A 17010-nucleotide genomic window follows, 5' to 3' on the forward strand; every position below is an offset into this window, starting at 1 on the left:
TATTGTTGTGGCTTGGGCTTTCAATCCACACAGACAGACAGACAGACACAGACACACACACACGATTGAAAACGCTGTAGTATGTATGCCAGGCCAGTACCTAGGTGGTGGTCAGGCCCGTAGCTACCATTGAGGACACCGAGGTCATGACCTCGGTATTTTCCACACCAAATTTTTTTTTTTTTTTTTTTAAATAGCCCCGGTCCCCAGATCTATTAATCTGTCATTGATGTTTTAATGCGACAGTTGATCGGAAATGCAACAATTTGCCTCCTTTCTGTGTGCTATAGAAGGAAGAGAGATAACTCACAACATTCAGATTTTGCATTGAGGCTAGATTGGGGCTAGACTTTGGGGACAGTTCTATTGAAGTGAATGGGTAAGTAACTCCCCTGTAAGTGATGTTTGTGTAGATGGGCCATTGTATTTAATTGAGCAGTATTCTGCCATGTGACCTGTATGCAGAATATAAATTATATCATATGGGGAGACATTTATTTTTTGTATCATTTTAAAGCAACAGCACAGTAAAGAGGATATTAATCTAACATGATGTATATACCGTAGTTCTTTATAGATCTAGCCTCTTCATTTTGCTCTCAAAGTGCACCAGATTGAAGCATTTTACTTTAAAATGGACAAAATTTTCTATCCGGGAGGGCATAGCCCCCCCTGGGCCCCCCACGCCGCGCTAAAATGACCTTGGTATTTCTCAAACCCTGGCTACGGGCCTGGTGGTGGTGTAACTTTGCAATTCAACACCACAGAATAACACCACATCCCTGCGTACAAACTCTTCCCTCTACAGCACGGCAGGTACAAACAAACATCGCGAAAGCATGCTCGAAAAGAGATCATTTTGTCTGGACGGATAATGAAGTAATAATGGTGCAGCCAATCTAGACTTTGCTGTAAACTCAGCAGAGTCTGCAGCACAAACACAGCTCGGTGGGCCACCATTGTTCTTGTTGTTCTATTCGCGCATGCCTATTAGGCTGAAAACATAATAGCCAATCGCGAAGTGGGGTCATGTCGTCACAGTTTTACCACTAATTGCGTAATGCCAGTTCACACCGTGATGGTAAGGGTGGCGTTTTAAAAAGATTTCACTCTGGTTTCAAAAGTTTGCATTTTCAGGTCCCCGAAACGCCGTTGTCATGTGAACAAAAGGCCTAAACGCAACAAAAGTTGGCCGTATTATGCAGACACCGTTGTCCTGTAAACGGGGCCCAAGAGATCCTATAAGGCAGAAAACACATGACAGCTTGTGATGTGAAAACCCTACATGTGTTTGGCTGACTGCCCAGCAGACCCGCACGACACAAACGCACAGTACACACAGATCAGTCCTGGACGTCAGCGGGCTTCTATAAAAGCGTAGCCTCGACTACGATGGCAGGATTCTCGATGTCGGCTTTGCTCTGAACCATCCTCAGCTCCAGCTGGGCGGGGTTGGGCCTCTTCCCGGGGCCAGCCATTTCTGGAGGAGACAGGGTTCATACAGACAATGTTACATCTATTCAATGACTTTTTACAGCACCATTCTTCTGTTCAGAAGGACGTCACACAAAGGTAAGAAACATTTCCGTAAACCTTACTGCTTTTTAACAACCACCAATTGGTACCATTGGTCTTCTTTTGACTTGTCTTGCATTTTGCCAAACACTAAGTAAGTTAAATTCAAGGATTTTAAGTACTTTACTTTATGGACCTTGTGCAAACCCTGTTTAAGAACATTTTCCAGCCTGCCATCTCTCCCATACAGAAATGTTGGTGGATTTTTACATGTAGTTATCTGAGAAACAGTTATCTTGTGACTTCCTCTAGACACAGTTGATTTTCAATCAGATTTAGATCAAAAGCTAAATTGTGAGATGGCAATGTGGAGTGGCATGCTCATGGTGCATGCTCGTGGCGCATGCTCGTGGCGCATGCGCCACGGCGCATGCTCGTGGCGCATGCTCGTGGCGCATGCTCGTGTAGACGGAGTACGTTTGTCTGTTATTTCCTTTTCTATTGTTTGTTGGTCTAGCAATCTTTGCATCAAAGACAAGAACTCCCTCGGGAAGATTATGAAAGTGGCTTCTAAGATAGCCGGAGTTTAACTCAGTAGTTTGGATCACATTTTTAATAAGCGGGTGCTTACAAAAAGCTATGTCCATCCGCTCAGATGGTGTCCATCCTCTTAGCTCAGAGTGTCCCCTTGGCCACAAAAAAACTGGTACAAAAACTCTTGTCTCTGTCTCCATTAGAGCTTTGAACACTGTAGAGAGGAGGAAGTCATGTATTTATGTTGCTGTTGCCGTTGTTTATGTTGACTGGCCCAATGCTTCAGTATTTGCAGTAGATACAATAGCACCATTGTAGCATTGATTAGCTTGAAGTGCCGTGGTGCCGAGGGGTTATGGTGTTCACTTAACTGTAAACTGCTGCCCATGTTTACTTGTATTGTTTGTTTTTATGTTTTTTATATGTGATATTATGTGGTTTTATGCTTGCTGCAACACAAATTGCCCTTTTGGGACAATTAATAAACTTGAACCTTGATCCATGGAGGAGATATTACAAAATGTGTATACAAAATCTTTGCTTGGCCTAGCCTAACAAACACTTAAATAATTAAAGATTTAGAAAACATAGGTCACACACACACACACACACACACACACAATACCATTGGCGTAAGTAATGGTCCTCTTGATGACATGGTGCATGACAGAAACGGTCTTTTCACAGGCAACCTGAGATCAACAGAAGGAAGAATAAGCCATTCATAATATTACAGTAAATCATCTGGAAATAATTTTGAACAGTGGAAATATTTTAGCAAGCAGTGTGGCAATTGATTTGACAGCTCTATAACAGCATTGAGAAATAAGTAAAGGTTTCAATTTCATTATGGTGGTGGTCTAGCTGAAAACATGAAACATGAAAAAACGTATGAGGTTTTCACAGTGGAGTACAACAGCATGAAGTACTTTAGATGTAAGCTTCAAATGGTGTATGCTATGTTAGCTGATTGACTGAGAGGAGTGGTGTGCTTCTGACCTTCAGGTCTTTGGGGTGGTGGTGAGTCCAGGCCAGCAGCATGGCAGCAAACAGGTCTCCTGTCCCCACAAACACAGCATCTACTTTGGGGATTTCCATGCGGATCTTCTGGCTGGTGTTGGTCCCATCTGGTGTCACTACAGGGAGGACAAGCTTACTGGTTACTGGTATGCCACTACCTGGTTGGTATTGCTAAACTGTGCACTGACACAGACTGTAAGCATATAGGCGGGAGAGTCTAGATAACTGTGCTACAGTTTGTAACACCAACAGCAGCCCTGCATTTTACCTTTCTTTTGGCTCCCTAGGGCCACCAGGAACTGGTCCCCATGTTTGGAGGGCAGGTCTGAACTGGTGAGGACCACGGTCTCTGGGCCCATCTGATGAAGCAAGTCCATCACCTGGAGAACAGGAGGGGATCACTGTTAAGGGGCTGACACGCTGAAAACACGTGAAAGGACTAGCGGCAAATAGATGCCGACCGATACGTCACCTCACGTCACGTCTGTGTCGGAGCCACAAAGTTGCATTTGAACACACCACAAACACGACAGCCAACGGGGCAGCTAGCACGTACGTTCTCCGCCTGCATGAGACCTCATTCATGAAACATTCAAGAGAAAGTAGCGTTTGCATACCATTCCGCTCACTTAAACGGCTTCGTAATATAGCTGCTTCTAATCGAGAATAAGTCTGAAAAAACGTTGCAAATGACACTGGCGTATACGTCAGCCCTTGTCTGGTCTTCTGTTGAAAGGAAGAGGCGGAGGTGAAAAAATAACTAAATGGGTGATCATGCAGCGAGAGGCGAGAGCGACTTTCCCAAAGCCACGTCGTGAAAATATCCGCGTAATGAAATTATCAGGTGAGATAAATTTGTAAAATGAGCAGAGCGTTTTGTGTGTGCCCTCTCTCCTGAGTCCTGCTTCACTACCCCTGGCCAGCCAATCAGAGTGATTTCTCTACCCCTGACCAGCCAATCAGAGTGATTGCTCTCGCCAACCACCCGCAGCCGGAAAAGCCGCCGTCAAAGCAGACTAGAGCCAACCGTGCGGGACACACCGCAAATACTAGACTAGTGCGACAGACGCCCAGACATGGCCGACGGCCGACTGTGGGCTTGGTGTGTCTGGGGCTTCACTGAGGCTTCTGTGACAAAGTCTGTGAAGTAACACCTTTAGCATGGAAGGTGTCAACTGAAAGAGTGCCGCATCCTTCATTTCCTCAAGCTTTCTGCTGCTTGGTGTCACGGACCAAACCCAAGCACAGAACACTGGGAAATAATGATGATACTTACCTCAATAGCATCTTTCTCTGTTGTGATTTTTCTCCCAGTTAATAGCCTAAGAGAAACATTCAGTGGTTAGACACAGTGCAGGCACAGATGACAAAAAGGCAACGATTAATCGATGAGTTGTCAACTATTAAATTAATCGCAATCTATTTTGATCATAACAATTTTTTAAGGGGGGAAAAAGCCATAAATCTCTGATTCCAGCTTCTTAAATGTGAATATTTTCTGGTTACTTTACTCCTCTATGACAGTAAACTGAATATCTTTGGGTTGTGGACAAAACAAGACATTTGAGGACGCCATCTTGGGCTTTGGGAAACACTGATTTTTCACAATTTTCTGACATTTTATAGACCAAAACAACTAATCGATTAATCGAGAATGAAAATAATTGTTAGTTGCAGCCCAACTATTCACTAGCAAACATGTCATTCCATAAAGAGGAACTTTAAGAGACAGAATGTTTCATAGAGGTAAATCAACTTCAGACAAAGTATTTGATAGAGAGTAATATAAACAGGACTTTGGAATATTTTTTTATCGAATCATTGTATTGTCCATGTCCAAAAATCATTTAGTCTATTCACTCTATTGTAATATGTATTTTGGTGTAATAATCATAATGTGCACTCACTCTGCTTCAAACTGGTTGGGGGTGAGGATGTCAGCCACTGGTACTACTTTGTCCCTGTAGACTGGCAGCAGGGCTTCTGGGACGTACTGAAATAGGGAACAAATACAAGAGTTTCTTGAGGTATTTACTAGGGACGGGACAAGCTAAATGATCTCACCATATGATTCAATACACAATATGGCCTTCATGATTCCATACAACCACGATACAATGTGATAAATAAAAGTTCAATGACAACAAAGAATGGGCAGAATTATGTCTATTTCTGAGCCAGAAATATTTCTAGCGATGGCATTGGCTGCTAGAATGTAAACAACAACATGACATTCCAAAGTGCAATATCATTTGGATGGAGAAATTATACAAATTATACTTGTTAAAAGGATAGGAGGCAACTTAAGTCCCCATCTAACAGAAATTGACATATGTCCGTTTGCAAGATGTGCGTCTATATTTCTCATTCTCTCCCCACCTCCTCCCTCCCCCTGCTCTCTTCTCCCCCACACCCCTCCCCCTTCCCCTCTCCTGCTCTCTCCTCTTGCTCCTTCCCCACCTCCTATACCCTCCAACATCTCCCATTCCCTCCCCACCCCATCACTCTCTCACATTCCCCCTGCTCTTCCCCCTTCTCCTGCTCTCTCCTCTGCTCTCTCTTCATTTCTATATTTTCTATATTATCAATTGTTCAAATGTTATCTTTATTCTGTATATTCTTGTTACTGTTGTGTCAGCTAGAATCAGCTAGACATACTTTCTGTGAAGCCCTCTGAGACATGCTTGTGAATTAGGGCTATATAAATAAACTTGACTTGACTTGACTTGACTTAACAAAATGTCAGTTTTATAGACTGAATCCTCTTTGCTTGGGATACTGAATGGTAATCTTTGAATTGTGATGCCTCCATCCCCCCAAATTAAATACACAGTGATAGGAGGAGGAGGAGGAGGAGGAGAAGAAGAAAAAAAAATGACTGTAAGATGCTCACCATAACACCCTGGTCTCCCATAACTGGATCGCAAACTGAGGAAAAACATGACAGTGAGAGGACAAAATCAAACTATGGATTTGCATTCCATAAAAATTAAATTTAGATCGGATGGAGCCATCTTATACTGACCATACACCAAGCTGGGATTGGCCTCCTTCAGCTCCTGAACAATGTCGACCACCATCTCCAAGAAGGACGTGTCCCTGCTGTAGCCTTGTGGAAGAGGAGGCAAGGAGAAGGAAGACAACATCACAGAAATTACATTATAGCGCTTCAAAACATAATGCAGTAATCAATGGTACAGTATCAGGATTTCATCAACATTCCACTTATAGTCCATTATCTTGTTACCTTTCGCCCATTTGGCTGGGAGGTTATGTTTTCTCCTCTGTATGTCTGTTTGTCAGCAGGATATCTCAAAAAGTTGTGAAAAAACTTGCATGAAACTGGCCAAAAGGGGGCGTGCAACTTAGCGTTGTCCAAGTCCATATTTATCTACAGTCAATGGCCTACGCTCCCGTAACTCACCTGTAAGGACGTAGTCATCATAGTGGTAACTCACCTGTAAGGACGTAGTCATAGCGGTTGACATTATTGAGCTTGATGCCTTCGTAAAGCACACTCAGCTCCTCCGCCGTCAATACTTGCCCCTTCCAGTGGGCATAGCCTGGAATACACGGAGTCAAAGGGAAGGAGTCAAACCACTGGTTTCAGAAAGACAAATTTGAGACTTTTTAAAAGCTTTTAAGTTGAACAAACCTACCAAACCTAATACAGATCCTATTATGGCCATTTTGTGCAATGAGACAGTGAAAACCTGACTTGTGCGCCTTTATGGGGGTGGACTCCATTCGCTAAATTGAAATCTATTCGCTCAAACACCTGCGGAGCGCCTACAAATATAATCCACGGGTTCAAGTGCCAAAATATCTGAGGAATGTGTTTTCACCACAGGGGCTAGAGACACATTCGTGCAGAAACTTATGAAACCACAAACTAATTCTAACAGGAACTTAGACATTCTGCAGCATATTACGTTGAGCGTTGGGATTAAATGGCACTGCTGTAATCCCACATCTAGTCGATCGATCTGTGATAAAAAAAGCAAACGTTAATCGTCTGAAAAGTGCGTCTGGAATTGAGAAGTGCATGCTCTCTTCTACCCACAGCGTGTTTGTTCTTCTACTTTCCCACAGGCTGTCGCTGCAGGAGGCACGCTCGCTGGCACAAGGTCAAATCTGAGAACTCTGTGCACTCACAACAGACCCGTGTGTGTGTGTGTGTGTGTGTGTGTGTGTGTGTGTGTGTGTGTGTGTGTGTGTGTGTGTGTGTGTGTGTGTGTGTGTGTGTGTGTGTGTGTGTGTGTGTGTGTGTGTGTGTGTGTGTGTGTGTGTGTGTGTGTGTGTGTGTGTGTGTGTGTGTGTGTGTGTGTCCATCTTGTTTTCGGTCGTTGGCCGTCAATAGAGCCCGGAAGGTTTATTCGGGGTTAAATGGTGCAAGCCGGAGAAAGAAAAGGGGGGACGCTGTCAACCAGGACACAGGCATCCCTTTCAGTCTGTGTTGAGGCCCGTTTCTGGCCCCCCAAAGTAGAGGGGAGAAAGAGGGCAAACACTTCCATCTCTGCTAAGGTATAGAACAGGGATAATAACTTTTTGCCCAGGTGCCACTTTTGTAAAATGACAGGAGGCCAGGGGCCAGTCAATAAACAGACATTCATATTCATTTTTCTGTAGCGGATTGTAGGTTTTTGGGCCGTTAGTTTAGTCTGACAATTCTTTGCACACAGGATAGTTAGTTAGCTATGTTAAGTTAAGTTACTTAGTAAGTACATATACTGTAAGTGCCTGGGCGGCAAGCAGATGGCTATTAGGGGTGGGGGAGAAAATCGATACACCATAGTATCGCGATTTTTGCCTGGCGATATTGTATCGATATTTGGACACCAAGTATCGATAAAAAAAAAAAAAAATTTGCAGGCCATGCCATGCCAGGCCACCGGGCATCTGCCCGAAGCGCAGCCTACATCTGATAATGTAGCCTACATGTGGGGCAAAAACAAAACAAAACAAAAACACACTCCATGTTTTACTTTCCGGTGAGGTCAAGGAAAAGGTAGGAAAAGGAGTTAGACAATATATAGAAATATCGTAATATTCAATATATCGCAATATTCAATATATCGCAATATCGGCAATATTGCAATACTATCGTATCGTGACTCAAGTATCGTTTTAGTATTGTATCGTGGGCATCTGGTGATTCCCACCCCTAATGGCTATATTTGACAATTTAGCTGGAGCTCAGTCCAACTTTATTTAACATTAGTTTCATTGTGAATTAGAAAATGGTCAGGGGGCCACTCAGCACCCTATCGCAGGCCGCATCTGGCCCCCGGGCCGCAAGTTGAGTATCACTGGTATATAATATGTGCATAATATGTGTATTCTACCAAAACCATAAAATAAATACCTTTCTTTTTTATTTTATGATGATTCACCATGATGTACTACAGAGATGAAAGTGAACAAATCACTCAAAATACCTGCAACACTTGTTTTCGACCTACTTTGGCTCATTGCCAACAATGTGTAGCAGCAACATGTGAACTCTGAAGGGTTTCTCCCAGACCACCACACATATGGGACTCGACTAATGGAGAAATTGCCAGTCTCTATCGCCTCGAGCCTATTTGCTTAAAAACAGCATGAGCTTGGATTTCTGTACACCAGATTCTCAACCTTTTTCATATCAACGACGACCCCTAATTTAGTCCACATTAAGGCCACAAAGATTTTGTCTCTTGGACCCAAATCAGAGAATATTGTTTATTGTCAGATATGATTTTGTCCAGAATTCCATGACTGTCTGTATTGCAGGTAGAGAGATAAGAGAAACCATGATCAAAACAGGCATTCTTCTACATTCTCTGATTGTTAACTTCTTCTAAATGAAATAATGGTGATGTTTGTAATTTATCAATTTGCTCATTGCACATTGCTTGCTATGTCCAAGTCACGTTTTTCATCGATGGTCAAATTAGTTTTGACAATCCGTTGCTCGTTGATATAATCATGGTTTTACAACTGCCAAATTTAGTAGCCAAAGTAGAGATGCCTGCTGCTGCGTCTGTTTATGTTATGCATGACTACTACTAGTGCAGTGCTCTCTAGTGATTGGTTAGGGAAGACCGAAGCCCGCCCCCCTCATAGAAATGCTCTGAAGTTAGCGCAATCTCAGACGAAGAGGAAATTAGTTTATGAATTGACGATGCAGTCTGAACACCAGGCTAAATAACCTCTAAAGCAGCAGGTCCCAGCCTTTTCCAACTCAGGGCCCAGTTGAAAATCTCAAAAATGTTTTGTGTCCAACCTCCGACCCCATAAAAAATATGGCGGCCAAATAATACGTTCTCAGATCACTTTTTATTTTACACAGTCACTAACACAGCATCTGAAACATGTTGCAGCATTTTCACTGTTACAGCAGTTATTATTATTTTTTATTTATGTTTGTTTATTTTTTATTTTTTTATTTAATGTAAAAGATAAAACAAAAACAAAAAGCGCCCAGGTTGGGTCACTGCTCAAAGGTTATTATAGAGAAGTATCCTACTTGTTAGTTTGTGTGTGTGAGAAGACTAATTACTGACTGATAAACACAGATAATAAAAGTTCTGAAACTGTACCAAGTCCATCTGTGTTTAGTAAAACAGATAGGATGCATATTGTACTGTTCTGGATTAATAAGAGTGATGTAGTGGATTTAAGACATTGATACTTTTTCAATCCTTCAATTAAGATTGTTTGAGATATTTTCAGATTTTTAGGGACATAGATACCAAATGCCCTGAAGTTAAAATATAAAATTAAAGTGTAACTACTGCTGAGTGTGTGTGAGCTCTCTGAACGGCAAGTTTTTTGAAAGCCTATTCACGTCGAGTTAAACAACAGTATCTGAATTCTCTCTTTCTAACTTCACAGACAATATGTCAAAGTCCAAAGAGTACTGAACTGTGACTAACTCTTCTGTGCATTGTTGTCACATGTCACTGCATATCACAAGCAGAATCCACCCCAAACACTTCAACAGTGTTAAAGTTAAACAGTGAAAAAGTTAAAGTTAGCACTTTTAATCAGTGCAGCAGAGATACCAATCTCTCCACTGACAATGCAAAACATTGAACATCACATGTTGATGATACATAACAGTGTAAGACGCATCTACATTAGGGTTGGGAGACATGGTTTAAATCAATATCACAACAATAATCATTTTGTTAGCAACAGTGATGCATATTCACGATATGGCTCACATTATGTACTGTAAAGTCACATTAAATAATCAGATTTAGGGCTGCAACTAACGATTATTTTCATTAGCGATTGATCTGTCGATTATTTTCTCAATTACGGTAGTTGTTTGATCTATAAATGTCTGAAAATGGTTACAAATGTCTTTCCCAAAAGACCAAGATGACGTCCTCAAATGTCTTGTTTTGTCCGCAACCCAAAGATATTCAGTTTACTGTCAGAGGAGTAAAGAAACGGGATAATATTCACATTTAAGAAGCTGGAATCAGAATTTTGACTTTTTTTTCTTAAGAAATCACTCAAAACAATGAATCGATTATCAAAATAGTTGATCAATTTTCTGTCGATCGACTAATCGATACTGTTCATCCCATTGAACTGAATGGTAATGTTAGGTGTGATGTCAAAGAAAACTGAACTTTTCAAATAATATTCCTTAAAATGTTTCGTACCGCATTTAGCTTTGCCAAATTTGCTTCTTTTCATCAGTTTAGACTTGTCTTAGATGTTTATTTCTTTGCTTTCTGCATTAGCATGGCAGTAGACTGCTCTTTAAAGTACATTTTGGTATAAAAATTTAGAAACGTCCCCCTTCATTATTCTGTAACTCATGTTAGATGTGACACAGAGTTTATCACCTAAGCCGGGCAGAAGGCGAAGCACAAAGGGGGGATTCTTCTCTGAGTGAAACTGGGCCAGTGGGCCTCCATTTATGATAGATGGGTAGACCCACCCCCACCACACACAAACACACGCAGACACACACTTTGAGGGGTGACAGTCAGTCAAGTGCCTCCTTGTGTGTGTGTGTGTGTGTGTGTGTGTGTGTGTGTGTGTGTGTGTGTGTGTGTGTGTGTGTGTGTGTGTGTGTGTGTGTGTGTGTGTGTGTGTGTGTGTGTGTGTGTGTGTGTGTGTGTGTGTGTGTGTGTGTGTGTGTGTGCGTGTGCGTGTGTGTGTGTGCGTGTGCGTGCGCGGGCCCTTATGACATCACTTTTGACAACATCACTAATAACATCATCAATGATGACATCACTGATGACATCACATCATTAGCTAATTAGCCTAATTAAAAAATACGGCTCACAGTGGGATTCATGACATCACGGATGACATCACAGTTTATATACTGATATTGATGATGATGATGTCGATGATGATGATATATAGATAGATTAATGAAATATTATGTATATATATATATTATGCTTTGGTTGACTTATTTCTGATAGAAGAACTTCAATCTCAGAGCTGGTAGACTTCTCCTTAGTCTTCTTGTCATTTTTATGAATGAGCTTCCCCTCTTGCCAGTTCACCCTTTTACACAAACGTCGATTCGGTGCAGTTACTACCTCCACTGCTGGAACGAGAGGCGCAACAACATGACCCCCCCCCCCCCCCCCTTCCCATTCTGTATTTGTGACTTTGACACAGGAGGCGAGGCGTAAGAACAGCGCAACATTGCCGGCTTGAACAGGCTGTGTAAAGGGGGCTGATGAGTCACCACTCACCAGCAGTTCTACCTGTGCAGCCTAATAAAACACAAAGGGCTATTGAAGAGCTCGGCCCACCTGTGTGATTGGAGAATTGCACAGAGTTGATGGAGTCCACTTCAAAGCCCAGCACCTGAGAAAGGAGCCATAATGAGGCAGGTGTTAAAACAGTGAACAATGCAGTGTGCATGTGTTTCTACATGACTGCATACAGTATACCATAAATGAGCGTCTGATGTTGGTTGTACTGTGGGAAGTACATAGTGGGCAATTTGTGTGGCAATGACAGTTTTAACCCAGATGTGCCCTATCCTCTCTGATATGCAGAGAATGTCACAAGAAGCTCCCTTAAAATAATCTGGTAAATGCACAGCTTGTAATGTAGACCATTGAATATGACCTTTTATGAATCTACATTGTCTGCTGGTAAATTCACCTTCCAATAATACACACCAAGTAGCAGTTGATTTCACTAATAGTGTGTTAACTTTTAGAATTGGTTCAACTTCACACTAGGGCCACACAAGTGCAACTAACAGTTTTCATTGTTGATTACCCCCCCCCCCCCCTACTACCACTCTCCAAGGTGTATGTTATTGGTGAAAGATTGTGTTAATAACACTTTATTATAGGCCAGTGGGAATAATTTTCAAGTTGAAATTTTAGTGAATTAAGTGTTGCCTGGTGTTTTGACTATACCTAATAGATAGATAGATAGATAGATAGATAGATAGATAGATAGATAGATAGATAGATAGGCAGGAAGACCGACAGACAGACACAGACAGGCAGACAGACAGACAGACAGACAGACAGACAGACAGACAGATAGATAGATAGATAGATAGATAGATAGATAGATAGATAAGATAAGATAAGATAGATAGATAGATAGATAGATAGATAGATAGATATAGTGGAGGGGGGGGGGGGGGGGTTACATCTGCAGGGGAGTCGAACAATTCTACAACTCGCATGCATACTCTCATGTCACAATTCAGGAAGCCAGACAACAAGCCAGACTGAAAATCTCACTCAAACATTGATAATTCATGATAACTCTCCTCCCCTGTCTGTCGGTGCAGAACTGGACATGTTTGAGAGAGCCAGTAACAGTAACGTGGCTCACCTGCAGTGGGAATGTAGCCGACTTGTTCCCGACGTATCCCCTGACAACATGACTCTGAATAGACAACACGCGACACTCCATCTCCACACGGTGAAGCAAAACAACAAAATGTAACGTAAGTTAACAAATCCGGATAGAGCATTCAAAGCGGTACGAGGGGCTGCATGGACGACGGGGCTCTCACACGCTGTAACTTGGCGTGAGAGAGAACAACTCCGACATTGAAGGACAGTCTGCAGAAGAAGCGGTGCCGCTGACACTTCCAGGATACTTTACTCCTCCTGCTCTGGATTTCGTTTTTATTCAGGCAGCTACATGGACAGCTAACAAGAGTCGCACACGCTGCGTTCAAGTCTCAAGAGAAAGATGGTAGATACTCCTAGTAGCGTCCTAGTGGAGAATGTCGTTCACGTTAGCTTGTTGTAATTTAAATTTCTGTCTTTAACTGAGATCATGGTGTATTGATCCAACCATAGATTTGAACGGGCGAACTCTTGCAAGTTCATTGCTTTCGCTTAAGGGGATATACCATGGAACATGAATGCAGCATGCGTGTGCTGTTCATAGGTGCTGTTCAAGTGAAGCAAGAGCATTCGCTCCTTCCCTAGCACCGCCACTTCCTTGCCCCGCCCCTATTGGATGCGCACAAACATTGAATGGGCTAGCCTAGCAGGGTGGAAGCATCGACATAAAAAATTTATATCGCAATGGGTGGAAGGTAGTCAACTAAATTTCTAGGGTGGAGACAATGCGCCATGGGTGCAACATGTGGGATTTAAGACATCACTGAAGATGTCACAATGTGATGTCATAAATCAAAATACATGAGTGACATCATCAGTGATGTCATAAATCCAAACATGAGTGGCATCATCAGTGATGTCATAAATCCAATAGACATGAGTGACATCACTGATGTCACAATGTTAAAGCAGCTACGAGCAACTTTTTCGATTGTTATTAAACAGTATAAATTTAATATCAATGCATCACATCTTAGTCGACGAGACCAAAGCCGTGTGTATCGGAGATTGCTCCCTTGGATGATTATTAAGTCTGTGTCTGTCTAAACTCGCGTCAACAGGGGGCTCTCTCTCTCTCTCTCCTTACCGCCGGCCCGGCTACCCGGAAGTGAAACGCGGAAGTGAAACCCGGAAGTGAAACGCAGATGCCTGCCTACCCCGTTCGCGCTGCCTAGCAACGCAGCATAAACAATGTGAACGCCACGCAGACTCTCGCGAACATCTCTCGTTATATTCTAACAGGTTTTTTGGAAGTTATTTTGTGGTTATGGCCGAAGTGGCTGCTGCAAACCGTTTCATTTCACTTCCTGATCTTCCCTGGCCACAGACAGACTACACTGGCCGATTCACTCGGGGTTCAAGCGAGACTACTCTGCGTTGGTCTCGTCGACTATTAGAGGTAAGATGTGATGCATTGATATTAAATTTATACTGTTTAATAACAATCGAAAAAGTTGCTCGTAGCTGCTTTAAGTGAGAAATAATTATGACATCACTGATGATGTCACAATATGATGTCATAAATCACGACTGACATCATCAGTGATGTCAAAAAATACATGAGTGACATCAGTGATATCATAATAGATTACATGAGCGACATCACTGATGATGTCACGGTTGGTGCACTATATGTCACTGTCATAGACATTGCTAGGTTCTGACCTACTTATTCCACAGTTTAAAGTTGTGTCATTGTTTAAAATGTGTAAATTTGAGAATAAAATGACAATACAATAAAACAAGGCTAGGTCGGAACCTAGCATATGGCCAGCGCGATAAAGTGTTCACGAGTCTGTTGTAGCAGGCAGCGGCATTGTTAATGTGGAGGACTCTTGGTGACGTTCAAAGTCCTGATGATGTCATAGACATTGTGGCATCATCAGTGATGTCATCAGTGACATCATTATTGACCAAAATCATCTTAGGACATCACTGATGATGTCTTGAACTGGTCCATGTTGCCGCAGGTTCTGTCTAGATTGGCTGTGGTGTGAGCAAGAGTCATCCAATTTATAACCTCAGCAGGGAAGGATTTATGACAATTCATCAGATGTCATCACATCACTCACTGGTGCCAACATCACCTCCGATGACATCACTGATAACATCACAATTGCTTGAGTTCACTGATGACGTCATCACTGATTACATCACTCATTGATTATCAAATTGCTCAAGTGACATCACTGATGATATCATCACTGATTACATCAAAATTGCTCGAGTGAGATGACTGATGACATCATCATCGAGTGCTCGGGTGACATCAATGCTGACATCACCAATCTATGCGTGGTATCATCAGTGGTGTATGACAGAAACTGATGATGTCATATACATTGTGACATTTTCATTGATGTCATAAATCCTTCCATGCAGCGGCTATAAATAGAACCGGGATCGTACTGCACCATCCTGTTTAGAATGTCTGTTAATGCCATTATGCACAGTACAGATGAGCCTGCACAGGGAAATAATCAGAGAAGAGCAAAGATCAAACGATGCTTTTTGTCTCTTGCTCGCAGGGAAGCCCAGAGGCAAAATAAGCACTCATCAACTTCCCGCGTGCCCTCAGGCTCCACCACCTCTCATTCTGTTAGAATCAAGTGCAGAGACATGCTGGCCAATGCGCTGCAGCCCGGGGATGACCATATTGCTATTGGTGGCAATTGTGATGAACTTGGAGCACAGATCGAGGAATGCATCTTCCAAGAGTTTAAGAACACAGGCATGAAATACAAGGATCGTGTGCGGAGCCGGATTTTTAACCTGAAGGATGTGAAGAACCCTAATCTGAGGAGGACTGTGCTGTGTGGCAGTCTGCCCCCCGAGCGCATGGCCAAGATGACATCAGAGGAAATGGCCAGTGATGAACTGAAAGAGATGAGGAAGAATTTGACCAAAGAGGCTGTCAGGGACCACCAGATGGCCATGAGTGGAGGCACTCAGACCGATCTTTTTACCTGTGGCAAGTGCAAGGGGAAGAAGTGCACCTATACACAGCTTCAGACTCGCAGTGCTGATGAGCCAATGACCACATTTGTCTTCTGCAATGACTGCGGAAAGAGATGGAAGTTCTGCTGAAGATACAGGCGCTATCCTTGGCATTCAGACCAGGAGCAAAATTCCCGGACCAGGATTGTGTCATCTGCAACAGATTGGACTATTCTCTGGTACCTAGTCCCCTGATCACCACCAAAATTGGCTGAAACACTGTTCATGGGTCTGGCATGCTGTATTCACTGACAATTTGACCAGGGGTACATGGAAATGCCTGCCCACATCTGCTGCTAACAGTTTGTCAGAGGCTGTACCGAGCTCAATTTTAAAGCTATAGAGTGAAGATTGGTGTCATATGAAACTATAAGACCTAATGCATCCATTGGTACCAACAATACCATGCTAGCTTGTCGGGAAGGTGGATAAACAACATCAAAGTTATGCAAAATTTTTGCAAGGGAAAAACTAACTGGAATGGCGATTTTCAAAGGGGTCATACATCAAGATATCTAGGGATGTACTGTATTACCGAATGATCCCTTATTTTTGACAAAATGTTCCATAAGTTTATGCACAATTAGATGGTTACTGTGCCTTTGGCTTTAATTGAGTGTACCTGCCCTGTTGTAGAGTTCGTTATGGGTTCGTAAGACCCACACTCTTGTTTGCATTCACCACTTGTCTGTTTGAGCCTGGCTCAGTTCTTGAAGCTTGCAATGTTGCAGGCACACTGGCAAGAGTGTGATGGAGGCCCCTCCCTATGGCCCGCTGGCTAACTGCGTGTTGACCAACACCTACTAAGTTGTCTTGGGCTGTTGATGCGAAACCTTTCAAACAGCCACCGCCAAATGTACATTTGAAAGAACAAAGGTGAATGCATCATCCCTGTGTGCTGGAGCGTCGGGCATCCATGGGGTGTGAGACCTAAGCCACCCCCTCACAGGACCGCGGAGTCGCGAGCCCCAGCCATCACACCACCACCCCGTGTCAGCACACCGTTGTCGCTGCTCGATCCGGGCGACCCGCCATTTCAAACGTGCGTGTGGTCGAGGTGGGATGCGTCTGCCCGGCACATGGTGTCCTGAGGGCT

The 17010-nt window shown here is 42.9% G+C and overlaps 1 protein-coding gene and 1 pseudogene across 2 annotated transcripts; one reads left to right on the forward strand and one right to left on the reverse strand.

Moving 5' to 3' along the window:
• Positions 1-139: 139 nt before the first annotated feature.
• Positions 140-13002, reverse strand: LOC310781022 (pyridoxal kinase-like). The gene is made up of 11 exons (XM_083641556.1): positions 12895-13002; positions 11844-11898; positions 6528-6632; positions 6095-6178; positions 5963-5997; positions 4977-5062; positions 4346-4391; positions 3338-3449; positions 3049-3185; positions 2675-2741; positions 140-1480 (listed from the first exon to the last, which is right to left on the reverse strand). Exons 1-11 carry the CDS (start codon positions 12973-12975, stop codon positions 1368-1370), a joined length of 921 nt encoding a protein of 306 aa, XP_083497682.1. The 5' UTR covers positions 12976-13002; the 3' UTR covers positions 140-1367.
• A 2360-nt stretch (positions 13003-15362) lies between these two features.
• On the forward strand, positions 15363-16004 carry LOC310780464 (transcription elongation factor A protein 1 pseudogene; annotated as a pseudogene). The gene has a single exon. The product of its transcript is annotated as a transcription elongation factor A protein 1 pseudogene (transcript).
• The last annotated feature ends 1006 nt before the right edge of the window (positions 16005-17010 follow it).

This window comes from Poromitra crassiceps (assembly GCF_964638095.1).
Source record: "Poromitra crassiceps genome assembly, chromosome: 8".
NCBI lineage: Eukaryota > Metazoa > Chordata > Actinopteri > Beryciformes > Melamphaidae > Poromitra > Poromitra crassiceps.